Consider the following 27791-nt stretch of genomic DNA (forward strand, 5'->3'; position numbering starts at 1 on the left):
ATTTTTGATTAGGGAATGATACGCACCTTCCAAGTTTTGTGGGGTTTTGCTGTTATCGTAATTTTTGCAAAGAAAACTTTAGAGAAATTTTCAGAAAAGGAAAATACAAAAATCTCTATAGGATTTTATCTTCTCAAAAAATTCCCCGTAATAATAAGATAATAACAATTAACAAAATCGAAATTTGCGAGAAAATCCCTACAATCTGGAAAAATCGATCGGAATTCTGGACCGGTCTCATCAACTCCAATTAACTTGAAATAAATTCAGCTAGTTAAGTTTATAAATTGCCAACTGAAAAGCTGATCGTATTGTTTTGTTTTCCATATTTATTTTCTACAAATCAAAATTTACTTATGTGAACTATAATACTTTTAGTTAATAATTAATAATACATAAGTATTAACTAATATGTTTAATTAAAACAAAAGATTAAAAATAATTAGTATTGTAATTCATAAATTCATTTTTATTTTTATTTAATTAAAGGTGAGATCGAGCTTTTAATTCCTTATATAAAGATCGTATCAGATCATTAAAAAAAGAAGATTGCAAATTGAAGATCATAAATTTTTATCAGATAACTTTCATTTTAATTCTTTCAGTGATTGATTGAATTCTAATCTCGAATTCTAATCGAATTTAATTATGGTTCACGAGTTCTTTGACGTCTAATGTAATTTCGTACGCGTGTTTTTTCGAGGGGCAAATACAGAATGCGCATTTCGTACCTGAAATGGTCGCAACAATTATGACCGTTTAGATAACAATCTAATTAATTTTCTGCTAGATTCATCTGCAATGTTTGCAGATCGCGTGAGATAAAAACAAACGACTCACCAACCCGACGCGCAGCAGCGGAGTTGCAGCACGATGTTAATCTACAACAAAAAAATACACACGAATTATAACGGTACTTGAGATGCCTGTTCTTGGCACAACGATGAGAAAAACAAAACACGGGTGAATCTATTCTTTTTTCACGCAGATCGATCGCACAGTTTTTTAATAGTCACGATTGACAAGGAATATATTTTGCTTTCTCGTTTACTGTTCTGCCAAATGCAAAAGGTGCATGTTACGCAAACACGGCCGAATGGAAAAAATTAAGACAATTGAGAAAAATACGAAAGTGCGGAGCTCTAACTTTATACGTGAAATTTTTCCAGGAACTTTGCAGGAGTGCGTTCCAAAATTCAACCTTGGTTACTATATCGCGTTCTAAAATTACTAATATGGAGAATTGATTACCAATGGTAGGAGTTTAATGTCGTTCTACAACTCATAGTTAGTTGACGCCGAAGGTAACTTTCTTACCTCGTAAAATTGAGAGGTTATTGTGGTTACCCAACCTCAGATAACTCACATCGCGTCTACCTAGGATAATCACTAGGATTACCCGAGGTTAATTTTGGAACGCACCCCAGCGAGGTCCAGAAATCGGCGAACGCCAGCCAATCGCGCGCGATCTCACGATTATATACGGGACCAATCGCAAAGATCCTTCTAGAACTTGCAACAGGAATTTTCCTGCTCGTTCCCGCGCGTCACGTCGTTCTTCCAACGGTCAAAATACCATGTACAACATACGTTCAACTTACAAATATGACGGCTTTCTTCTAATAAAGTTTAAACATTTATAAAATTCTACAAATATAATCAAATCTATCCCTCAAACCTCCTCTCCCCCGCCCCCAAACCCCCTATTTCCCCGTAAATTGCATGGAACTGAACGAATAAACGATTGATCGCGCAAACGACAATAACATAATGTAAGTAATAAATCGCTCACCCAGGGTAGCTCCGCTGGTGCTGGAAGCCTCCCCGGGCCTCCTCCTCCTCTCAGCTTCCCGCCTAGATTGCTTCCTCACACGACACTCACACACTCCCGAGAGGACACAACGTGTACTAAAGGTCCACTGGGCCAACGCGCGGATTAACGCAAGATACGTATATCACGACACGGCTCGCTCGCGAGGACACCCCCGAGCATTGAGCACACGGGTATCACCGATCACGGAGGTCACGCAACACAAGGCACCGTCAGACCGATCGCGCCATGATATCGGAACGCGCGGGACGCGTACGCTACTTCTCCGAGAGATTATCCGTTCTCGGTGGCCCATCCGCGGAAACGCGATTAACTGCGATCACGCGACACTATTCACGGCACTCCCGCAGGCGACGCGCGAGATTATCCGCCGCAATACACGAAGGAAAAACGCGCGAAAAGCACGACGGCACGAGACCGCGAACCGTCCGTCGCCACTACGCCGTCACTAATGCGCGAATCTCAACTGGCGGATTTGAATGCGCGACGCGCGGCCAACTTCATGCCGATGCACAGAGGCAAAAAGCAAGAAACGCGATCAAAACTATTAATGCAATGAATTACTATTTAATAAATAGTTAACAATAAAAGAAATTGAAATATGTGCATGCAAATTATTAAGTAAAATTATCATAAATTATATAAAAGTTGAAAAATCTATTAGAAAAGATACTATCAAAAATTAATAGTTATTAGATATTATATGAAGAAAAGATTAGATTGGATTTCAAGGGTACTGTTGATTTCAAGCCTTCAGAATAGTTGGATATTATTTCCGATAAAAAATTCAATGAAAAAATTAATTTTTAATTGTCTTCGGAGAATGAATTCTTTTAGAGCATGTTTTGAAACAAAAAAGAATTTCTTACCAGTGTGTGTTCGTAAGTGCAAGTGCACTTATCGTCATAAATTTTTTTGTCACATTGTATTCTACATTTATTCAAGTATTTATTTAGAAAAAAATTGTAATAAAAAGCAGAAGAACGTTTACAAAAGAAATTTTATGACAAAATCTTAATAGTCATGTGAAAAATATCTATGTAAAATTTCAGCTTAATCAATCGATTGATTTTTGAAGCCTATTGATTATTATTTTCAAAAAATGTTTTTAGAAAAATGCTTTTAAGATTTTGGATAAAGTTATCAATTACATAATTTTTTACTTTTATTATTAATGAATTATCGATTCCTGGACATATATTTCCATATAATTCTCAATCTTTTTCTCCTTTTTTCCCATTGATTCTTTTTATTTATCTAGGTGTGTAATCGCTTAAATTATTCAGTACGAAGAAAGAGTTAATTATTATCTCCTACTAATCAGAACTCGACCGGTATCAACGAAAAAGTAGAAATGGACGATGAACAGTTTTTTTTCACCGTCTTATCTGTCCTGTTCGCGATCATTAATAAAAGATACGAAGGTGGGTACGCGTATCACTTGATAAAGATTTTCTTATCCGTTGTCACGGTTGACAGTATTTTCAGTATCGGTTTCCCTTTGCCGACAGATAGCAGATACTCGAGTATTCTGCTCATATTAAAAATACTAGCATCGAACACTACCGCGTTCTAAGAGAGAAGAAAAAAAATCGGTGAGTAAAGCAAGAAAAAGAGACAAATTTTATCATAACAACACAGATAGAATAATAGCATTGGACGTTTCCTCGTTTCCGATCGCTCGGCAATCGATCATCGTTGTCACTTGTTGTAAAATTGTTGTCTTTCTATCTTTGATATTTGATTTGTGTTTCTTTAATGTCAAACCAATTTGATTTATCTCCGTTACAACTCATAAACCATACACGTCTATCCACGTCTCTACTCTTATTTAGATAAAATTAACTCGCTGTTCTTTGAAGAGGAATACGACACCGTCACTAAATACTTTGAGTTAATTTAATCTAGCCAGCATTTGCTTGTTCTTTTTTTTCAAATTTATGATCCGCCAAAAGTAATAGGAATAAAAATTTTGTTAATACATTTTATGATATCACGATTTAAAGTTTTTATCAACAATTTATTACTGTTAATTAAAATAATTATTTATTTTTTAGTTAATCAAAATAATTATTTGACATTACTTTTAATGTTAATTTATCTATATCACTTTACGCGAATGTTGCCACAACTACCATCTACTTGTTATGTATGCAGTAAAAATGTATCTTCTCCATGCATGAATTATTCAGGAAAGCAAATTTATTTACAGTGCATGCCACATGAACAATTACCTAGACGCTAGCGAAGAACTGCTATAAGAGGATCAAATATAACGATTGAATCGATTTTAGGACATTGTGTCACGGAGAATATTTTTATTTGGCAATAGTTTAAAGAGATACAATGAATGTACGATAAACAGTGTTTTTATTATCAGAGTGGAAGTGTAAAAATAAAAAGAGAAAGCACAACCAATCAAGTGGCACGTTTCCTTTTGTTGCTGAAACCACACGCGTCGCTTTGAACATCGTCAACTCAACGAAATGGTAAGATATTTTTAAGATATGTTACATATAAAAAGCACATTTTTTTCTCATACCTGAGAAGTCTCCACTTAAAAAGTCTCTATTTTCTTAAAATAAAAGGTTTAATTTTATACTATAATATTTTATCTAAACAGCTTTAATTAGCATGGTATTATGAAATTTTTCGGATGAAAGCAGATTCTACGATAAATCATATAATCTAAGCCTCGGTCTATCATTCCTCTTAAAAAAACCCGTTTTTTTTTTCACTTGCAGTGTGTATTATAATTTATTAAGATTTGCAAAGACATTAAACTTGAACTTCTTCAACAATGACATTGTAATAGCATTTACGTAATGTTAGTACATCACATCGACTATCTTCTGAGAAAAGTTGCGATTAAGAACAGTCAATATTAATTCCGATAATTAAAGTTCGCCGAACGAATAACAGACGCTTCAATTGGAAACGCCGGGCGTGTTAAAGTAAAATTTGATAAAGACGGATGATTATCGGTACGCTTATCAACCACTCCTTTAACTTCCTTTTCAAATCCATATCTGCAGATTTTTTACAAAGGATTTACTGCTCGCTAAATCCGAGGCAATCTGTATTTGTATTATGTATAAAAAGATATTTTGGTACGATGACGACTATATAATGTCATTTTAAAGCGAAAACAATAAGATCACTATTAGCCAGTAAATGAAATTATTTAAGCTGTTAACAACTGTGGCCTCTGATCAAGGTGTAAATTTTTTCTACGATGATAATTAACAACTCCCTGACTTAATCAACGTGTAACTTTAGTCCCGTATCGTACGTCCTTGCGACTCGTGTTTAGGAAGTCTTTCAAGCGCGATAAAAAACAAAAATGTAATGTGGAATTGTTTGAATAGAATAATTCTTTCGTGCGCGACATGGAAAAAAGCCGAATATGTGTATCTGGTGAGTGATCAAGTTGCAATTTCTTATGAACTAAATAAATAGGTATACAATAATAATCGAATGTACGAAAAGAACGGTTTGCTTAGTATTTAAAAATTTACCTAAATATATATTTAAAAGTATTTTCGTTGGTCCCTTAAATTAATTTATGTACTCAAACTGGTTAAAATATTAAATCTTTTTATAATATTTATCATTGTGTTTTAGCATCCTATATAATTATTTTCATAGTCCAATACAATTATTTTCAGATCTAACTAAAATTTTATATATCTTGGCAAAACTGTTTTCTCGCATGATAGACATTCTAAAACAACAGACAATGGTTCTTTTTTATCCAATTTTTTTACAACACATTGCACGATACAAGTACATTTTCTCACAACATACGATTGTTTTCTTAGAAGAGAAAATTGTGTCTTTGACACGAGATTTAGTGGCAATTTTTACGAAACTAGTCGAGCTTCATCGCCATTGCCATCATGTTATCGTGTTCATTTTTATGAATAATCTTGCTTCCGGTCGCTGGCGCGGCCGAAGCAGGCCGGCCGCCGTACTTCACCTCCTCCAATGGAATACCCAAGGCTAAGGCTATTCTATCTCTCACGTAAAAATAAGCGCCTTGATTTCTGTGCTCCTCTTGCAGCCACATAATCTGCATATACAGAAATACATAATGCATAAAACGATCTTTTAATCGTTACCAACAAACAAATATGTTTAAATTTTTATATGCCTCAGATTTGATGTATACCTCAACTAAATTTTGTAACTCTAATAAAAATGCATGTTTCTCTAAATTTTTAGATACTTGAGCAAAATTGTTTTTTTCAAGTAAATTCCATTTGCTAAATTATAAAATGCAAACAAATCAATTAATGTAAATATCAATGCGATAAACATGTTATCGTAATAGAAAATTTACTTTTGCTCGCGGATACTTCGCCATCTCCTCTGCGAAGAGATGATACGGAAAAGGACAGAGTTGTTCGATTCTAATAATTGCTATTTTATCTTCCAATTGTCGTTCCTGTCGCTCGACAAATAAATCGTAGTACACTTTTCCGGTACAGAGTAACACCTTTTTCACGTTTCCGGTCTTTGTTGAAGGATCCGGCAAAACGTGTTTAAAGCTTGTACCTGGTCCTATCTCCTCGAAATTTGATACTGCCATTGGATGACGCAGCAATGATTTGGGACTCATAATAACCTAAATAGCATTTATGCAAAATTAGATTTGAGATTATTACTTTTTCTTATTATTATGGATGAATATAAAAATTGAAACAAATTGTCACGTATCACAACAAATAGGTCTTAAAACATTCCATTAAACTTTAAAAGCGAATTTGATGAAATAAATATCTCAGAAAAAAGATGATGAAAAGATTGAATCAATGAAATGATCGTCGACAATAGAGATCTTAATGCTATAAAAATAAAAGATTGACATTGTACTTGAGAAACAACATAAATGACATAATCGTGAATTGATAAATGTAGCGTTTAATACAGTTTTTGCTATTATATTGTAATATACATCAGTAAAAAATGGGAGAATGAATAATGTAGCAATGGTTAATATATTCCTCAGTATGCATTGAGTATTCAGTATAGTCTGCTCAAGTGCGTGAACGTATCGTAGAATCTTATCGTCTTCCATAATATAACATTTCGCAAGTTGTGTAAGACAATCTCGTAATAAAATAATTTGTGAATCATGCAAAACAATCTGATGTACCGCGTGTAGACAAAAAAATATTTTCAGTTTTATAAAACTTATTTATCCAATTTTTTATGTCTCCGAATATATAAAATTTAGAAAAAAATACTACTAGTAAAAAAGAGAAAATATCTAGTGACGCATTTTAGTGATGCTGTTTCTGTTTTTATATAAATTATATTTAAAAAATAGATCCTTTAAAAAATAAAAGTGAATATTTTTAAAAATATCGCCTCATGACACTCGCAACGGAAGCTACACCTCGGGTAAATAAAGTATGAACAAACCAACGGTTTGCGAAACGGCATTAATATCTGCCGGCGTAGAAGATGAAACAGATTGGCGGGTGTCGTGGGATTGCAGACGATCCAGTTTATCTCGAAAAGCTGTCTCGTCATGATTTGCTTGACGGTCTCACCGGCGGGAGCACCGGGCTCCGTTCCGGGCACGTGAGTACATTCGTCGTCGCACAGCTGAAGAAATCTCTCCAACCTCGCGGACGAATGCTCCGGCCCCTGGTTCTCCATACCATGCGGCAGTAACAGTACCAATCCTACTTGTCTGCCCCATTTGGTTTGCCCGGAACATAACAGGCAATCTAATACGGCCTGAAGAACAATTTAGAATCGCACGTCGCAGATATTTTTACAAAGTATTGCGATTATTCCTACACAAAATTTGCGCTTTATTTAACTTTAACTTTAAGAAATTTGATTAAAAGGAAAATACTTATCGAGATATTTGGCTTCGAAAATTAAAAATTAATAAAGTAAGAAAATCAAATCTCTGCAAAGGAGAAGATAAAACACAACCATTAAAGTTACCTGACAGTTATTGGCAAAGTCGCCAAATTGTGCTTCCCAAAGTGTCAAAGTGTTGTGATTGTAAGCCGAGTATCCCAATTCGAATCCTTTTCTTGCCAACATTTGTAAAATATTAATTATCATAAACTATCATAAGTTGTTCATTAAATAAAGCTCTAGTACGCGCTAATTGTAAACCTCAATATTGCTGTCTATATTTATCTTATTAGCAAATGCTATAATATTATCTGTCTTGAATTTACTGTTGAAATTTCTCTGAATGTAAAAATTTAATGATTTAATTTGTTGGATATCTAAACTAGACTTTACCCAAATGGAACAACAAGTCACAATAATGTTAAAATAAATTGTGACTAATTAAAAAGTGACTAATAACTTTTAATTATTATTCTCAGATCACTTTCATGCCACATTTTGATGTCTTGATGACTTTTTGCTCTGCTTTCGTAAAACAGCAGTAGAGTGAAATAAATGAACGTGTTATCGATAAGACGTGAATAAGATATGAGCACGGCAGAAATAGATTGCTATTGACAGGGATACGATGGAATAACAGCCAACTAATGACTAGCTAATTTCTTCTCACCGCACACGCCGTATTCCGAAAGCGACGAGTTCGTGACGGTGTACAGAGCCTGTCTCGGAAAAACGTCGTGCAGAATATTTTTGTAGGTCTTGTCTTTGCTCTGATCGTGAATGATGTGTATTCGTTGAGTGAAGGTGCCACGCTCAACATCCTGTCCGGAGAGTCTGACATGGTGACCCTCCTTCAACAGGCTGAGGAAGGCTAAGCACTCTCCCATTGCCCAGTCAAACTGTCGAGATTCCATAAGTTTCGCTCGTCTGTCCATCGCCCTCAGCACCTAAACGCATTTGATAGACAGTCCAAACGACAAATACATACGGTGTAACTCGTATGCCTTGCAGCTAACTTGAACATGCGCCTCGATATCCTTCGGAGGAGTGGATATGGCACTGCATATCGTCTTAATGGTCGCGATGTCGATACCGGTCGGCGATATCTTGTTTTTCGGAGTTTGATTCGAGAAGAATTCAGTCCAGGGCAGGTCGTGCCAATCGCTCATTTGCATCGAGCTGATGGTCTGCGCTTTCCTGAACTCCTCCTCGCAATGGCTCACATACTTTTCTATTTCCTGTGATGAAAAGAAAAATTGCGCATGTATAGCGACAGAATTAAAAGGCAAGAATTTAAAAAAGGCTAATTATTATCTTTCACAACCTCTTTTACAAAAGCTTCCGTTATCACACCCTCCTTAAGCAGTTTGTCGCTGTATATGGTTAGAACACTAGGATGATTTTTTATTTGTTTATACATGAGTGGTTGAGTTAACATTGGTTCATCCATTTCGTTGTGTCCGTTTCTTCGATATCCAACGATATCTAGTACTACATCGTTATGAAAGGTAGCCCTGGCGGATAAATATATGCGGCTTCCTTATTTTAATTCTTTTCATTGTTTAACGCAATCATAATTTTTACAGAATAAATTTTACATTGTATTGTAAACAAATTTTAAATTTCAGTTGGGTCAACATTTAAGAGTTCTAATTATTTTTAAAAATATTTTGAGATAATACAATAAAAAATAAAAAGAATAAAAATTGAATAGTATCACAATTTACCGATATTCACTGGCCACTTTGCTACAGTAAGTCACTAAATCAGGATCGTCAGCATGCATGTGAAAAATGGGAGCGTTAACAACACGTGCGACATCCGTACAATGTGCACTAGATCGTGAATATCTTGGATCAGTTGTGAAGCCAATCTAGAATCATTAACAAATATTCTAAACAAATTATTTTACTAATTTATTTTGATAATTCTTTTTTTTTTTTTTTAGAAAAGTAAGTTTAAAAGAAAACAATATAATTTTACCTAAATTCAATTTAATTAACCGGTGTTGGCAAAATTTAGGAAACAATTGAGCAATTATTAAAGTAAACCTGTTATTCCTACTTGATTGTTAATTACGATGTGTATGACGCCACCCGTTGTGTACTCTGGTAGATTGGTAAGATGCATTGTTTCATAAACAACACCTTGGCCGGCAAAAGCAGCGTCACCATGAACCAGTATAGCCAATGATCTTTTGCCGTCTGAAAAAGCCGATTTATTTAAAGAAAGTGTCTAATATAATAAATGTCTGTTAAGATAAATTATAGGTTTTCGATACGTACGCTTCGCATCACCTTTTTCAACTTGCTCGGCGCGAATACGACCGACTATGACCGGATCGATCGCTTCCAGATGGGAAGAATTCGCCATTATCGCAAGAAGCACTTTTTTCTTAGTCCTGCAAAAGTTGCAATAATTCAAATATGATGTTTAAACTTAGTATACAAATCTCTTAGTATATAAGTTTAAATGTCAATGCGTTTGTATATTAAAATTGATTTTGCATTTTGATGATTTAATTCACCTTTCTAATAATTTCTCCGAGTGCGTTCCGAGGTGATATTTTACGTCACCTGAACCGAATCCCTCGAGAGCAATCGGGTTGAACTGAGTGAACAACTGGCTCATCGGTTTCAAGCAGATGTTCGCCAAGGTATTCAAACGACCACGATGTGCCATACCGATAACTATAGTCTCAACTCCTAACAAATATATAAAGAATAAAAGATACCATTATCTCAGAAATTGCTTTGGAACTTTGCTTAAACCAAAACCTAGTTTGAAAATCGGTTCAGTTACCATTTAGCGCTGATGTTTCCATGCATTCCGCCATAGATGGTATGAATGATTCACAACCTTCTAACCCAAATCTTTTCTCCGTTCCGTATTTCTTTGCTAAAAAATTCTCGAAAGTCACAGCTCTCATGATATTCATCCAAGTCCATTTCCGATGCTCTGCGGGCAATTCCCAGGCGCCTGGTATCTCAAATTTTTCCCTCAACCAATCCAACTAATAAAATGTACGATTCAGTTTTATATATCTTTTTTCTATATATCTTTTTTAAAAAAAAAAATCTTTATAAAAATTGCTTTAAACGACAGTCTTTAAATTTTATGTCTTAACTGACATAAAAAATTCTTTAAGTAACTAAACTTTTACGCGACACAAAGATTCATGCTTTTTAATCTAAATTTTGATATATTTTTTGCGTCTCCGTTTTTGACTTGTATCCTCCCGTGTGGAAATTCTACCTAGGTTGTAATCAGGGCCTAGTTAGGTTTCCTTACTTTTATTGAGGCCCAAGTTAAGACGCCTACTTTGGTCCAATATCGATTTGTCCCGCTTTTTAATCTAGGGCATTGGTTTTCAAACTTGGGCCAATATAAAAATTTAGCTTAAACCAAACTAAAATTGTTTAGTATTATAATAAGGTAAACATTTTATTTTTATTATTTTTATTAACAGTACATATTAAATTTAAAACAAATTTTTATTAATTAATTAAATTTAAATTATTTTATTTTAATTTAAATTAATTTAATTTAATTTAATTTAATTTAATTTATTTTATTTTAATTTATTTTATTTTAATTTTATTTTATTTTAATTTATTTTATTTTAATTTTATTTTAATTTAATTTTAATTTCATTTTAATTTATTTTATTTTAATTTTATTTTATTTTAATTTATTTTACTTTATTTTCATTTTATTTTAATTAATTTTATTTTAATTTTATTTTATTTTAATCTATTTTATTTTAATTTTATTTTAATTTAAATTTAATTTAATTTTAATTTCATTTATTTTACTTTGTTTTATTTTTATTTTATTTTATTTTGTTTAATATAATATAATTTCATTTTATTTTATTTTACTTTACTTATTTTATTTTATTTTGTTTAATATAATATAATATAATATCAATATAATTTTATTTTATTTTATTTTAATTTAATTTAATTTAATTTAATTTAATTTATTTTAATTTAATTTTTAATTTTAATTTTAATTTTAATTTTAAATTTTATTTTAATTTTAATTTTACTTTTAATTTTAATTTTATTTTATTTTATTTATTTATTTTATTTTATTTTATTTTATTTTATTTAATTTAATTTAATTTAATTTAATTTAATTTTATTTATTTACTTATTTTATTTTAAAAATAATTTTACATTTATTTATAAAATTATTTTTTAAATAATTAAAAACTTGCCGCTGCTAGTTTTGAACCTGGGACCTTAGGATTACAAAACTTGTACTCTATCTACTGAGCCAATTGACTTATTGATATTGGGTACTTGTTATTGTCTATATATACTTATTAGTACATTAAAATTAAAATTAGACTTTCAAGAAAAAATTGTAAGAGGCACTTTTATTGCAGATTCTTATTCGGAAAAATCATACAAACATATTAAACAAAAATTCAACTCGGAAAAAGTTGAGAATTATTGTGTAAACAATGTTAATTAAAAATTAAAAAATTAAAAAATAATTAATTAAAAAATAGCTTTGTGTCAAAACTTATGAATGTTTTGGGCTAAAATTTTCAAGACTTTTAGAGAATAGTAATTGCTACTATTTAAGCCCTATTACAAGAATTTGCCATCACTTGTTCATTTGTTATTAACAATTTAAAAAAAGGTAAATTTTGGCCGTTTTTAATTTGTTTCTCCTTAAAAAATAAACCAATTGGAACGTTCGACGGCTCATTTAATAGATATTTTTAATACCTATAAGCTTATATTTTTTGTTTTTTGCTAACAGTAATAAATTTTTTTTTATTGCCGAAAAACGAAAATTTTCACCTTCTTTCATTGTTTACACAATAATTTACAACTTTTTCCGAGTTGAATTTTCGTTTAATATGTTTGTATGATTTTTCCGAATAAGAATCTGCAATAAAAGTGCCTCTTATTTTTTCTCGAAACAGTGGTTTCTGAGTCTAATTTCCCTGTACTGTATATGTTATAAACTGACGCAATTATATTATTTATAAAAGCAGTTAAATTTTGCAAAATATATTAAAAATAAATAGCATTAATTTATTTACCTATTAATTTCATTGTTAAATTTGTCTTTTTCCATAACCTTAATAATTTGATGGAAATTGCAATCTATTAACATTAATACTTTGAAGCGTTCAAATGATTAATTAGATGATTAATTATGTTTAAGTTGGGCTTATATATGTAAAATAAATTGGGCCAAAACTACAGGATATATCATTGCCCAATTTATTATGTTTAATAAATAAATAAAAACAACAATTTTAAAATACATCAATTATTTATTATATTTTATGCATTATGTATTATACATATAATCGTATCGTTTAATCAATCGAAATAGATATCAGTATTTGTAATACAGAAATGGTATTTTTTTTAAATCTTACAAAAACATATTACGAGTCTGATATCGGTTATTTGCAATTAATATTCTATTTAAAACTTTTGTTTTTCTTTACGATCTATTTAAAAGCCAAACATAGAAGACAACAAACTCAATAAAATAATAGATTTTATAAATAATGTATTAGCTAATTACTTCAGTCTATCAGACATGGAAAACGGTATGTTACTTTGAAATATTTAAGTCTAACAATTAATATATTAAAATAATTAAAATATAAAAATTAAGAAAAAAAGCTATAACTAGGCAAACTTAACTGTTTTGGAGCAAACATCTCTTTCAAACTAGGTTTTATACGGGCTGTAACCGGGCAAGCCTAACTGTGAATCTTGGGGAAAAAGTTGTAAATTTAAACCAGGCCCAATTCAGGCAAGCCCAAGTTCAAATATCCTAAATAGGCCCTGAATAAGCCCTGAATAGGTTTCAGTCTGAAAAGCCTTTATTTTGGATGTTTAAGTAACGCCCGTATGGCGCCAATATTAAATAGGGCATGCCTAGATGAATTTCCACACGGGCTTATATTAATTATTAAGTTAAAACCTGATTTCAAACAAATATTTTATCTAACTGGACTTACATCTAACCGGATGTAGTTAGTACAATCAATATAGACAGCAGTTTTATAATCTAATCTATCTATAAACATGTACTATAAAAGCGTAAGATATCATGTTTAAATACAATCTTTTGTATGTGAAAACTACGTCTTGCAAATATGATTAGTATGATTTTTACTAATTTTACAGTGGCCTCTCATTTCCACCAATCATAATCAATAAAATTTAGAAAATTGTAAGGTGAATAACACTATTTGGTCCTTTCTCTTATTACCAGTCAAAAATAAAAAAAATATTTATCTCTTCTTTTGATCAATTAATTTTGAAAAATTTAATTCGCATTAAACGTACCATACTGAGATCATGAATGTATGTATACTCGAGACCCAGATGACCGCAGTAAATCTTATTGAGCCTCGTCAATATTTCCCGCAGCGGCAGGCTGCTCTTGTCTCCTCCGATAACGGTCAAGGGCGCGAGAGGGAATTCCCTGTTCATATCAGCCTCCGTCATCCCCTTGAGATGCTGCCGCACCACGATCTCGGGTGGCAGATTCGCGGTACCCTGCAGCTCCGCCGACTCCGGATTCTGTATGCCTAACGGATCGGTGTCGGCTATTAAGTGGCCACGTGCCTTAGACGAATAAGAAGAATAAGGGTCAATATACAGGGATGTAAAAACGGGGATCCAAGAATTTCGCGAGGAACAGATACTTGATATGCTCGGATTGTAGCATTGATATCGAGTGCGCTGATTATGTATTGATCCCCTTGCATCTGATTATCTGATTTTCCTCGAACTCCACCACTGGGCTCTTTCACAAACAACAGTTCTGTTAAACGTTTATCCAAAAATCTGATTGGTAATTCTTATAATTGATCCACAGAATATATTTGTAATGTACTACAACTAAACATTGCTATTATATTAATATTTTTCTCTCTACAATCATACAACGTGATATTATAAATATAATATTAAATTTTTTATTCTATACATGGTAACATTAATTTATTATTCTAAACTAAATTATATAAATTATGATTTAGAATTTAGATTAATATTGTAATTTTAATATTAATTATATCGACTGAATGAGATTAATCAATCTAGGAAATGACTGTAATCAAATTCAAACTCTCACAAAACAAATTCAAAAACTCACTTTTGCCTGATTGCCCTCCTCCTAAGTTCGATGCTACTAACTTAGGAGACGTACTGACGCGAGTCGAACTGGACTTGATGCGAGAGTCCTCAGGGCTTTTTGCATGGAACAATTTAAAATATGAATCCCAAGAGGAGTTCACGGATTTTCGATCCTTGAGCCACAATTTATACATGTGATTCAAATACTGATTATTGATCATGTTAAGCACGTTATCCTTTCCGTCGCCATTGTCACCATTGTGTTTACAGCGCGTCGGGTTATTTTTGTAAAGTTGCTTAATAATTTGTCTACACTTAGGCTTTCCCCAACTCGAGTAAAAATAATGTGTAAATTGTTGGTACAAACACGACGCGATGGATTGTGCGCTCCGATAACGTTGCGCTTTTGCGTACATTGCTCCATTTGTCGCCGCTACACAAACGAGGGTAAAACGTGTGAGAGAATTTATTTTAAACTACCGAGAAATTTTGAAGATGCGATCTCACAAACCGACCGAGCGAACAATTTTATGCGCGATATTACTTTACGTCATCGTATGATTAACCTTTTGATTTCTACATCATATCATAGTAGCTAGATTCGCGATTGATCTTCGTTTCAGATAAGAACTCGAAAGAGACTTGAAACGAAATTCACATCTCTACATTACTTGAAAATTCCTTAGAAGCGTCTTATACGTAAATTTTTGTCAAAATATATTATTTCTTTAAATTATTTTTAAAAAATTATTATTTTTTAAATACATAAATTTATCTTGAAGATTTTATTATAATGTTATATTTATATGTATAATTTAGTAAATCTAAGTATTTGATTAATAAATAAGTATCTAAAAATTTCATAAAATTTTTTATCTCCACATTGTTGTAACAAGAATTTAACTTGCTCAGATCCAATTTACAACTACATTTGAATTAACCTAACACTTTTTCGTTTACAGGGTACAACATCCTCGGCACTTAGCGACCACAGAGTCGTGAAGATTAATTCTAATACACAGGAAAGGCACTTCATTAGCAATCAAGTCAAATCTTATAAGGTATTTTTTATTATTTCCTTTATCTCTTATAATATGTTTAAAAGATTTAACGATTACAAATTCCAGGTAACGCAAGTAATCGATTGACGACGTTTAATTGATAATTTAAAATAATTGTTGTCAATCCAAGAACACTCATCTAAAAATATCGTAGCACAATAATAATCGCATTTATCTTTATTTAATTTGCAGTATACGATATGGAACTTTATTCCAAAGAATTTATTCGAGCAATTTCGGCGAGTGGCAAACTTTTATTTCCTGATCACTCTGTTAATCGCGCTTTCGATAGAATCGCCGATTTCACCGCTAACCAGTGCCTTACCTTTGGCATTTGTCACACTAGTGACAGCGTGTAAACAGGGATATGAAGATTATCTACGCTACAAGACGGATAAACGAGATAATCAGAGATTAGTTAATGTCATCCGTAACAAATGTACGCAGGTTCGTCACGCGTGTTGTCTATTAATTTCGACATCCCAATTTTAAAGATCTACTAATATTTAATAAAATAGAAACAAAATACATGTTTACAATATTTACTATACACGTTCACGGATTAAATATTAAAATTTTAGGAACATGTAAAGAATCCACAAACTAAAAAAGTCTTTTAGAGATTTGCACGTTTTTGCTTTGTTTTGGAGAAAATCATTAAAAAAGATAAATAAAGAGTTTTTATTTTTACCTAAAAAATTAAATGCAGCCAGATTTACAGATTTTTGGGGGAACACAATTTTTCTAATTATTTAGAAAACAGCCCCCTGCAACAACGGATTAAAATGTGGTTCCAGCTCGACGGGTATCCAATTCATTATGGTAAAACTACTCGATCCTGGCTGAACAAAAATTATCTACAACAATGGATTGGACGTAAAGAAGCAATACCTTTGTCATCATCTGATCTAACACCATTGGATTTTTTGGGGGTAAAAAAATATGGATTTGATAAAAATAAATTTTCTCCAAAGCCAATCCAGGCCAATCTCTAAAAGACTTCTTAATTATCAATCTCCTATATCGATCCGTTCTCAAAGTTTTGACATTTAATTTCGAAACGTAATATATATTTTTATATTTCCTGTAAGATTTCTAAAATATATTTATGAAATATATATTTATAGTTTATATGTCTGCCATAAGACATTTTCATTGTTGTCTCTAAATTGGAAGTTGAAGTAAAATTAGGATATCTTCTAACAGCCTAAAGTCACGCATAAATAATATACAATATGTTACAGGAAATATATTGCGAGCAAATAGTGGTAGGTGATCTTGTGAAAGTCTCTCGGGACGAGGATGTACCTTGTGACATCGTCCTCCTTTACAGCGAGACTCCAGGATGTTGTTACGTCACGACGTCCAATCTCGATGGTGAAACAAATTTGAAGGTAATTATTTTTACATTTGCATTTTTTATTGGAAAAATTTATGATCTGGTACATAAAATGTTTTACGTCTTTAAATAAAAATATTTCTCGTCATAATGTATTTGCTATAATTTAAGATGCTACACGTTCCGAAAGTGGTTTCAACGATACCGCTTCCGCATATAGCGGCGATGCAAGCGACGATTACGTGCCAAGAACCTATGGCGAATCTTTATACCTTTCACGGCAAACTCGAGATTAACGACGGCAGCGAAACGACTAGTGGGCATTTAACAATAGAGAATCTTGTGCTACGCGGGTCTAGATTGAAGGACACCGAGTACGTAGTCGGATGCGCGGTTTACACCGGGCAGGACACAAAATTGTCGCTCAATTCAAAGATAGTCAGTAATAAATTCTCCACTGCCGAGAAGTAAGAATTCAGACTTTTATTTTATGACATAATAATTTGACCGATATCGCTATTTAGCATCTGTTGAGCTCTCGTTCGGATTTTTGTTCTATTATCACCGCTTTTGATTTGCAAATGGCTTAAATAAATATTTTTATCTGGAGATAATCTGCAGTTCAATTTTGTTACTTATCCGAACGTTATCATTTGTAGATCTATCAATAAGTATCTTATGGTATATCTCGTGATACTGTTGATTGAAGTGTTGATATGTACCATGCTGAAGCTATACATAGAATCCTACCAAGAATGGGAGAGTTATTTAGGTCCACAGCCTACAATAAATTTTATGTCGTTACTTGAGGATATTCTGAGCTTTCTTATGTTATTTAATTACATTGTGCCGATATCACTGTACGTCACTGCAGGTAATTTATTTATACTTCAGAGTTTCATTTTATTTGTAACTGTTAGAGTTATATTTAATATTAATATTCTATTTAGAAATTATTTGTGAAATATTTAAAATTAATATATTTTTTAATAAAATTAATACATTTTATAAAACGTATAATAAATTTCTTCCAAGTCATATTATCGCACGATTACCACGATTTTAAGTAAAGAAAAAATTCTCTCCGTCTAAAGACATTTATATTTATAAGACAAAGATATTTGTAAGAAGATTGCACAATCTCGATGAAGATTTACGTGCGTGTCAACAGAAGTGCAAAAGTTTCTCGGTTCCTTTTTCTTCGGCTGGGACTTGGATATGTACGACAAGAACAACGATCAGCCGGCGATCGCCAATTCATCAGACTTAAACGAGGAACTTGGCCAGGTCGAGTATCTGTTTACCGACAAGACTGGCACGCTCACTGAAAATTTGATGATATTCAGACGCTGTTCAATTGACGGCAATGTTTATATGGAGAAAGATTGCGACGGAAATCTTTACTTGTTGCCACCAAATGGAAACGAAGAAGAAGCCACCAAACTGTCGTCATGGGAGGTAAAAGAGATACTAATTATTATTAAAGAGATTATAATATTACTATTTCAATCGGAAGAATAATTTATATATAATTAATACAAGAAATTATCGATTTTTATGCTATGTAATTTTATAAAAGAGAAATTATAGTTATTAATTACCATGTAAATATTTGGCGGCAATTATTAATATAATAAATACTGAATTATTAATATAATAATTATAATTATAATAAAATAATAATAATCAAGAACGGTACATTGTGTATTAGTATCAGTATAAATAATGAATGCAATGTTTAGTTAAAATTTTACAATTTTAGGGTAACGTTTGGCATTTTATGATAAGCATAGCAGTATGCCACGTGGTCCAGATTGCGCCGCCGAGCTTGAGACCTGAAATCGTCGCCAGACGCACTCAATTTCGCGAGAGCTTCAGATTAAAAAAAGTCACGAGGGTCAACAGTTCGTTGATGATGCATCCAGATCTACCGGAGTATCAGGTAAAAATATCAGCTACGTAATTGTTGAATTCGAGGTCCCGCGTTTCCCGATAAAAGCCCGCTAATGACTTCTATCTAAAACGATAACGTAAACAAACGCAATTAAATCCGTGTAAAGAGATGTACAAACACGTATGACATATGGCAGGCGGCGTCGGCAGATGAAAAGGCATTAGTGGAAGCGAGTGCCAGGTGTGGAATCATTTTAGAAAAGAATACTAACGAGGAAATGCATGTCAAAATCAACAAGAACAATCTCGTTTTCCAGAAGCTGGAGATACTGGAGTTCAGTTCCGGTACGTAATCTCAAATATATCAGAGCTGAATAAATTAACATCAAGCAATAATTAAAATGAGAGATTGGATTGTGCAATGAGATATTTTATATATTCAAATTTCAATCTTAAAGATTTTAGTCCGATATAGTTTTAATAGCTTTATAATGGCGCTGATATTTCGTATCTTGAACAGAACGCAAGAGGATGTCAGTAATAGTCAAAGACTCGTCGGGAGATATCTGGCTGTACTGCAAAGGTGCGGACTCGGCTGTCATGCCATTGATAATTGAAGGAACCGTACAAGAGGCCGCCATCCACGTCACCGATTTTTCTATGGTTCGTTATCCCGTTTGCGATAATCGCAGAACTAAAGGTAGAGGCTAAAGTTAAAGATTGTTGAGAATTTTTTCTTTTTCCTTCTCGGTAATTTTGAGCAAAAAATTTTATGCACAAAATAGCATCTCTTTAAGACTTTTTCGCCTACTTGTCGCAATTATATCTTTCATTGTAGATGCTATCAAAATTTATTAATTTTCAGAGAGGTTTGCGAACACTAGTGGTGGGATTCAAAAAAATGAGCCAATCCGAGTACGAGAGCCTGATACAGAACATCGAACAGGCCAGACAGATAATCGGTCCGGAGAGAGAGACGCAGATAACGCGCGCGTACAATCTTATGGAAAGCGGGCTCACCTTGCTCGGAGTAACTGCGGTAGAGGATCGCTTGCAGGACAAGGTGCAAGAGACCTTGGAATGCTTACGAGTCGCTGGAATCAAGGTTAGTTCATTGCAACCGCCTTTGTGCCAAAGGAATCTTTACTTTTTCCACATCGCACGTATTCAAATATCAATATCTATCGTCGATTTTTTTTTAAGCTATACTTTAGATTTTGTAATTTTTTAGAGATTAACTTAATTATCTTTGCATATTTTTATTTCAATACGTTATTTATATATTATTATATATCTTAGATAATTTTTATATTATTATTTAAACATCTATATTTTTTTTCAAAGATTTTTACATTATACGGAGTATAATGTAAAATACACAAAATGTTTGTGAATTAAAATACTTTCTTAAAAATATGTATTAAAAGTAGATCTGGTGAATGCGATTAATTAAATTAAAACGTAAAGGCGCATTGTATATTGATGTATTAGATTGCGTTTGCGTTGCAATGCGTTTAAACATTTTTAATAATAAATAAAAAATTAAATTGCACACACACATCTGGTACTGGCTCTTATCAGCTTAATATGCTTCACGTTTTAATTGAATTATCAAAGCCTAAATATTAGTTCAATTAATTAAATTAATTTTGGAAAATCGCAAACATACTTTTTTAGATATGGGTGCTTACCGGAGATAAGGCAGAAACTGCAGAGAACATCGCTTTTCTGTGCGGCCACTTCAAGAAAGGTACCGAGGTTCTAAGACTGATGAATGAGAGCTCGGGGCAAACTTGCTTCTTGATTCTCACAACTTTCGAGTAAGTGCAGCTTACACATCCAAAATTTTATATATTTTCTATTTTTGTGAACTATTGGCAATCCCTATTATTTGTTTCTTCCGCACAGTAATTTACAAGAATTTTGATCCAGTCAAATAAATAAATATATAAATTATATCTTACAGTCGGAAAGTAAAATTAGAACCGTACAAGCAATACGGATTGATAATAGACGGTGTCAGCATAGCGGCAACGTTACGAAATTGTCCAGAATTATTTAAATCCGTCGGAATGGCCTGCGAGGCAGTTGTATGTTGCAGACTGACGCCTCTGCAAAAGAGCGAGGTTTGAAATTTAGCCGCTTTTCTTAAACACTGCAATACAAAGACGCAAGAAAATCATTAAGAATATTAAATATCATTTATCTCGGCAGATTGTGCATCTGATAAAAACAGCACGAAAACGTCCTCACACCGCGGCCATCGGCGACGGCGGTAATGATGTCTCGATGATACAGGAAGCGAACGTGGGTATCGGAATATTGGGGAAGGAGGGTCGCCAGGCGTCTATATCCGCCGACTTCGCCTTCACGAAGTTCAAATATCTGAGAAAAGCGTTGTTGGTGCACGGGCATTGGTATTACTTACGCATCAGTATCCTGATGCAGTTCTTCTTTTACAAGAACGTGGTGTTCATAACGCCGCAGGTGTTGTTCGGCATACACAATGGTTTCTCTACGCAGGTAAAAACAGCGCCGCTATCTATGTAGAATATTCCTTTATCGAAGATCCCAATCTTATTTTCACAACATGTAAATTGTAATAATTTCTTTTATATTGTTGTATATTCGATAAAGAAGGAGATAATTTAACTTTATATTTGTATTTTATAGTTGAAGAATTTATATAAAAACATATTTTTATAGGAACTTTATGACGGTATGTTTCTAATGGCATACAACTTAATATTTACGTCCGTTCCGATAGTAATGTATGGACTACTGGAACAAAATTACGATGCAAAGAAACTTATGGAGCGTCCCTACCTGTATAAATTGAATAGGAACAATTATTTGATGTCAAGGAAACAATTCGTAGCGTGGATGTTTCTAGGTTTGTACGCATATTAATATTATTTTATTATTAATAAATATTTTTCTTTTTGTAAGCTATTTATATAAAAAATTTTAATGCAACAGATACTAACTGCAACAAATTATTTTTAGGATTGTGGCATACAAGCGTAACGTATTTTACAGTATTTGCTGTGACGTATATCAATCCTACGTATCTATACGATAACACGTCCGTTGATCAATGGACTTACAGTACATGCATTTGTCACATAGTTACTTTACTGGCAAATCTGCAGGTACGTCACGAAGTTGTTTGTACAATTAAAATTGTAAATTAAAATTGTTATATTTATATACTCTGACAACGCAAAATATTTTAATATAAAATTAAATACCTTTTAAATTTCTTTAATAGCCGAATAATTCGGTTATTTTGATCTTTTTAATCAGAAAATTTATATCCATTATTTTTATTCGTGTAATATATAATTCGTTAATAAATCGCTGGCAAATGTTTCAATAGTTTTACTCGTTTTGCTGACGATATTGTTTCAGATATTGTTACGCAGTTTATATTGGACAATCCCGCTCGTTTTAAGCGTAGTGATATCTGAATTAGTATTTTTCGGAAGCACTTTTGTCTATTCAGTGATATATACGTAAGTACAAAATTTGCAACGTTCGAAAAAATTATGGTGATCATATGTGTATTTACAAGCAAAAATTATTCCTATCCACTAAATCTCTTACTCATATTCGCGTCTTTTCAGAAAATATGATGGCGATATGTACGGAGTCTTTCAAAAATTATTACAATCGCCCTCGTTTTGGCTAATTACTGTATTCATCATCATTACTTGCTTAATACCTGATTATTTATGGATGACGTATAATGTTACGTACAAGCCACTGAAGATTCTTCGTAGAAACGAAGAACCTCCTGTAATAGTTGTAACCTGCAGCGATGATAACAACGAACGCAATTCGCAAATAGTACGTATATAAATGTAATTCATGCAATTAGCATTATTTTTAAAAGATATATAGCCAACAATATATTTAGAGTTCCAGAAATAAATGAATCTGTTTACAAAAGCGACAGCCAGACTTACTTGACCACAGACAGAATGTACTTGATAATGTGTGGTATGCTTAAATACGTAAAATCTATTTTAAAACGATCAACTACTATTCACATTTAATTTTAGACTGACTTTAAACCTTAAGTGTTAAGTTTCTGCTAACTGAACTTTTGTTGATTATGAACTATTTTCCTTGATTTGACTTATATATTTAAATATTTAAAATATTTAAATTTAATACAGTCTTTCAGATATAGATACTCGATTTTTTAAACCAATTAAAGTAGACTATATATATGCATACATATATTTACCACAAATTTTATTTTAAAAAATAATAATTTAAGTAATATTTTAGTCTCAATATTATTAAAAAAATATAATTTGTTACCAGAGAAATCGCGTATTTCCATGGAGAGGTAGCCTTTCGTTACAGAAGACTAAATAATAATACACTGGAAAGGCAGTCACTTTAATGCTTCAGTATTATCCAGATAAATGAAAAAATGATTATCTGGAACAGTACTTCATTTATGATTTATTTCATAGATACAATTTAAGTTGCTGATACAACTATATCACATATTAAATGAGCGTCAGTGTTACTTGATATACTAAGATCAGTCAAGATTCCATTACTAATTAATTAACATTGTTAATAGAAGCATGTTTTAACAATTTCACAAACTTTAAATAAGTCTTAAAGATTTTATACATCTATTTTTTATTGCAATATTTGAGAAAAAACATAATAAATAAAATAAAAATAATAAAATATTAATATTAATATTACTAATATTAATAATAAAAAACAAAGAAATGTTTTTACGTGAATGTTGAGCTAGACATGATCTGCGCAAATTATTATAGTTCGCTGAGATACTAGTCGTTAAAATTAATTTCTGTACAAAGATAAGTAGCTGCGCATCATAATACATAAAGAAATGTAATATATAATGTATATATTATAATACATAAACAAATGTAATATATAATGTATATATTATAATACATAAACAAATGTAATATATAATGTATATATTATAATACATAAACAAATGTAATATATAATGTATATATATCTGTTTGCGAATACACGTTCAATCATAATTGTAACTTTATTAATTTATTATTCGCAAGTATAATTTATATAATTATTTGCAAATTTACTTTGCAAATGCGTAATACTTTTAACAAAATTAACAGTGCAACAAATATTAACAAACTTTATTTAAACAAAAGAGTGCGATAAGATCCTTTTATTCAATAAAACTATTTTTAAATTATTATTTTTAAAATAGTTTATATATATAAAAGAAGAGTGACTAAATATTTGTATGAAATATTTATTGCAATATTAGTAGTATGACAATTAAATAGTGAGAGTGGATATATTAATAGATCTTTCGTTATACTGTAGTTTTAAAATTAAATGTTTTACATTCTGCACAATCTGTGATTGTAACAAAACAATTTCTTAAGAGATTGTACATTTTTGAAATATACAAAATGTTTCTTAATGTATAACTTTAAGAGTATGAATTGTATATATTATAAATATTAAGTATGCTTTACAGTCAGTGTATGTGTACAGATTTATATATGTATTATACATGTAATATTTAATATGGATTTATATAAAGAACAATATGCAATTTTACACAATGTCTGCTTTTTCTTATTTATAATATAAATAAACGTAGATTAAATATAAACAAGCTACAGTTTTCATTTCCAATTGGTAATTTCTATTTCTTTTTCGCTATTTTAAATTATTTGTGTACATATTAGTTTAAGAAAGAAGGATTTCTCTATCTCAATTATTTATATATTAAATAATTCTTTTTAATAAAGAAAAGATACATTAAAGTCCGTAGTAATAATTTTGTGTTTCTACTAAATTTGCTTTTTAATTTTATTTAGTAAATATGAAATTCTTTGCGTCAACCTGATATATAGAGCGCATATAATTATTACTTATGCATCAAGAGATAGTTTTACGTTCGACGGATATTTACATAGATATTCTTATGCATATATGTTAACTTTACTCAACTTTATCAAGCCCCTTCCACTAAGTATAATTCATTGTAATCTTATCTTAGGTTATTTTATCTTCACCTATCGATATTTTTTTGTTCCTCTTCCTGCCACGCCTTTGTGCTATCCATTGCAGTATCTCTTTCGCTAAAATGTACGAATTACAGACATGTAGTACTATGATTTCAAAAGAATAGAAAAAAGAAGTTGTACATAGTAGAATTCAGCTAGTCGTAATCATTGTACGTACGTTCAGTGATATATGCAATATTGCGTAATCAATTTGATAATAGAATCAAAGTGAACACGGTGACTGCGACAAAAAGGTCTCTATTCCATAAAACAAATATTCCACCGGTATAATACACGCGATTTTACATGCAATCGATCGAGTGGTATTAGAAATAATGCATAAGGAACTGGTGCTGACAGTTCTACATCAACATGCCGACATGTAACACATAAACGTGGTTGCAAAAACGATCGTCCGGTTTATTTATCGTTCAATGCATATCTGAGATTGTCTCGAACTTGAAATATTAAAAGGCGAATCACAGATCAACTACCTTCCGAAATCCGTAAGTTGCAAATGACTACAAAAGCATTATAAAATTAAAAAAAAATTGTTTCTTATCAAGACTTTTATGGTAGATAAAGAAATAAAACTTATATATCTTCTATATTTATTATCGTAATGATAATAATGTAATAATAATAAAATGTATAATGATTATAAAATTTGTAAAATAGATTTTTATATATTATGTTTGTATATTTTACATGTAAAGCATATATATTTATATATAAATACGTATTTATTTATAAAAAACTCATGAAACTTGAGGACAAATATAAATGCCTTCGTGAAAGCCTATGGATGTAAATTTTAGCAGTCAATCAATTCGAGCAGGACAATCTTATGAAACTGGTAGGGAACGCGGAAAATTTCTATATACGGCAACTTGACAACAGAAATATGCCTTTCTACCCTCGCAAAGATTAAACTTCAGTCGCATAACGTCGCGTCGCGGTCAATCATCGATCGTGCCCGACTTTCGACGTTGTCGTTCGCATCGTGTACCGTGCATCTGTCGTGGTTTCGAAACACGAAAAGATCTCTCATACGATCGAATGGGTTAATGGTGCCCAGTATCCGGTTTTATATTCAACGATTAAATTTTCCGGTAACACCTGAGAAGCACATCTCTTTCTGCGTTCGCACTAATTATTTGTCTCTCAACCATCGAAAAGAACATACGTTAATTGACCGCTCTTATTTCTAGTTCTTTGCTTTGCTTAAATTATTTTTTAATATATTTAAAAATATGTTAAAAATTAATGTAATTAAAAAATTTTTTTCATTTTTTTCTAAAAAATCTTTTAATTTTACTTAATAGCTTCAAGAAACATACTTTTTGCACTGAATTACGTATATATTTTATATTTTTGAGAAAGTGATTGGAAAAAATATACATTATTCTTTAACATATTTCTTAAGTATATTAAAAAATAATTTTATTATTTCTCATTGATACATTATATTTTAATATAATTTTCATATAATTTCGATTTTCTTTATTTAACGCATTCCGTCTTTTATCATTAAAATAATATCTATATTATTACCTAATAAAATTAATTAGAAAACTATAGTTCTTTGAAAAAAGATTAAAAAGTTTCTTCTCTTTCTCGAGAAAAGATCATGAAATACCCTTGTTGGACACCACTGCTCCGAATAGCATTAATGCACTCCACTATACCTTTACACACACATACGCACACGCACACACACACACACATACACACCCTCATACATAGTTACGTGCGCATGTATATGTGTTGCCTGCATGCTGAGAGCCAAGTTGGCGTTTCAAGGTGCATCTCACGAACGGAGCAAATTCCGATTCTCATCAGAGAGACCGACGGTAGTGAAATGTCCACGTTTGTCCGGAGTATCGAACGCGCCGTGATGAGCCACGACGACGATGCCGAGACGCCAATGCGTTGCGACGCACTCCGCTGGACCACTTAGAGAATTCTCGTAATTGTGCGAACAAAACAAACGTTATTTCAGCACCTCGGCACGCGATGCAACGTTACTCCGAAGAGAATCGTGTTGATCGTGCACATTTAGGCGACGCGTGTGCATGTGTGCGTATGCGTGCGTGAGATCGTTGTATCATATCTCCATGGGAACTTTGTCGTATTCTCGTTGTCATTTATCGTGCCATGCGTTCTTCCGCCGAGCTACCGTTCGTCTACCATAAATCGAACGTTCCTGATCGAAAACGCGTGCGTTTTCACCGAGATTTTTCTCAGCATATCTATAGGATCTCACCTGCCGGATCAGTATTAATGCCGAGGTACTGCTTTGTTTTTCTTTTGTGATACGTGTAATTAAAACCCTCCCGCCAAATGACCGCATACGCACTGAAATGATAAGACAACAAATGTATGTTAGATATTACTATTTAATCTACATATTGTAATTTATGACATTAGATACGAAAAAGTGGGGCTCGTCTCTTGCTAGTCATTGTTTAGTTGTTTAATATTTATAATATACATTGCAGTTTTACAAGTGACGTGTGATAGTAGACGAGAACTTTACCAGAATACTTATTAATTAACATAAATTTAATGTAAGTGTTAAATTTCTCTCGGACCAGGAAACTATTGCCA

The 27791-nt window shown here is 32.0% G+C and overlaps 3 protein-coding genes across 11 annotated transcripts in view; 1 reads left to right on the forward strand and 2 right to left on the reverse strand.

The window, feature by feature from the left end:
* LOC105835684 overlaps positions 1 to 2334 on the reverse strand; it is a 58580-nt gene extending 56246 nt beyond the window's left edge. The window contains exons 1-3 of one of the 6 annotated variants that reach the window (XR_004963571.1): positions 1793 to 2334; positions 841 to 881; positions 600 to 731 (exon numbers count right to left, since the gene is read on the reverse strand). The gene's annotated coding sequence lies outside the window, so the exon portion shown is untranslated. Of the gene's footprint in view, positions 1 to 599; positions 882 to 1251; positions 1569 to 1792 lie in introns of those variants that run through there. The other 5 variants (XR_004963575.1, XR_004963573.1, XR_004963576.1 and 2 more) reach the window with 5 other exon arrangements.
* An 827-nt stretch (positions 2335 to 3161) lies between these two features.
* On the forward strand, positions 3162 to 23794 carry LOC105833107 (probable phospholipid-transporting ATPase IF). 4 transcript variants are annotated; one of them, XM_012674556.3, is made up of 21 exons: positions 3162 to 3426; positions 4044 to 4320; positions 15801 to 15899; positions 16092 to 16346; positions 16697 to 16831; positions 17144 to 17293; positions 17410 to 17705; positions 17898 to 18112; positions 18410 to 18696; positions 19001 to 19180; positions 19329 to 19476; positions 19652 to 19794; positions 19997 to 20236; positions 20809 to 20951; positions 21098 to 21257; positions 21346 to 21654; positions 21838 to 22024; positions 22138 to 22283; positions 22543 to 22646; positions 22758 to 22980; positions 23464 to 23794. In XM_012674556.3, exons 2-21 carry the CDS (start codon positions 4318 to 4320, stop codon positions 23515 to 23517), a joined length of 3477 nt encoding a protein of 1158 aa, XP_012530010.2. In that variant the 5' UTR covers positions 3162 to 3426; positions 4044 to 4317; the 3' UTR covers positions 23518 to 23794. The 4 variants fall into 4 exon arrangements, with proteins under 4 accessions (XP_012530010.2, XP_012530011.2, XP_036144001.1 ...); XM_012674557.3 differs by lacking the exon at positions 16697 to 16831 and having other exon boundaries at positions 3164 to 3426; XM_036288107.1 differs by lacking the exons at positions 3162 to 3426; positions 4044 to 4320; positions 15801 to 15899 and having other exon boundaries at positions 16254 to 16346; positions 16656 to 16831.
* Positions 5484 to 15113, reverse strand: LOC105835682 (2-oxoglutarate dehydrogenase, mitochondrial). Its single transcript, XM_028190806.2, has 15 exons — positions 14858 to 15113; positions 14406 to 14524; positions 14044 to 14325; positions 10514 to 10724; positions 10239 to 10416; positions 9997 to 10112; positions 9776 to 9915; positions 9439 to 9584; positions 9036 to 9225; positions 8728 to 8949; positions 8382 to 8658; positions 7796 to 7881; positions 7259 to 7579; positions 6174 to 6458; positions 5484 to 5903 (listed from the first exon to the last, which is right to left on the reverse strand). Exons 1-15 carry the CDS (start codon positions 15057 to 15059, stop codon positions 5703 to 5705), a joined length of 2976 nt encoding a protein of 991 aa, XP_028046607.2. The 5' UTR covers positions 15060 to 15113; the 3' UTR covers positions 5484 to 5702.
* Positions 23795 to 27791: the final 3997 nt, after the last annotated feature.

The sequence above is a fragment of the Monomorium pharaonis genome, chromosome 6 (genome assembly GCF_013373865.1).
Source record: "Monomorium pharaonis isolate MP-MQ-018 chromosome 6, ASM1337386v2, whole genome shotgun sequence".
Taxonomy (NCBI): domain Eukaryota; kingdom Metazoa; phylum Arthropoda; class Insecta; order Hymenoptera; family Formicidae; genus Monomorium; species Monomorium pharaonis.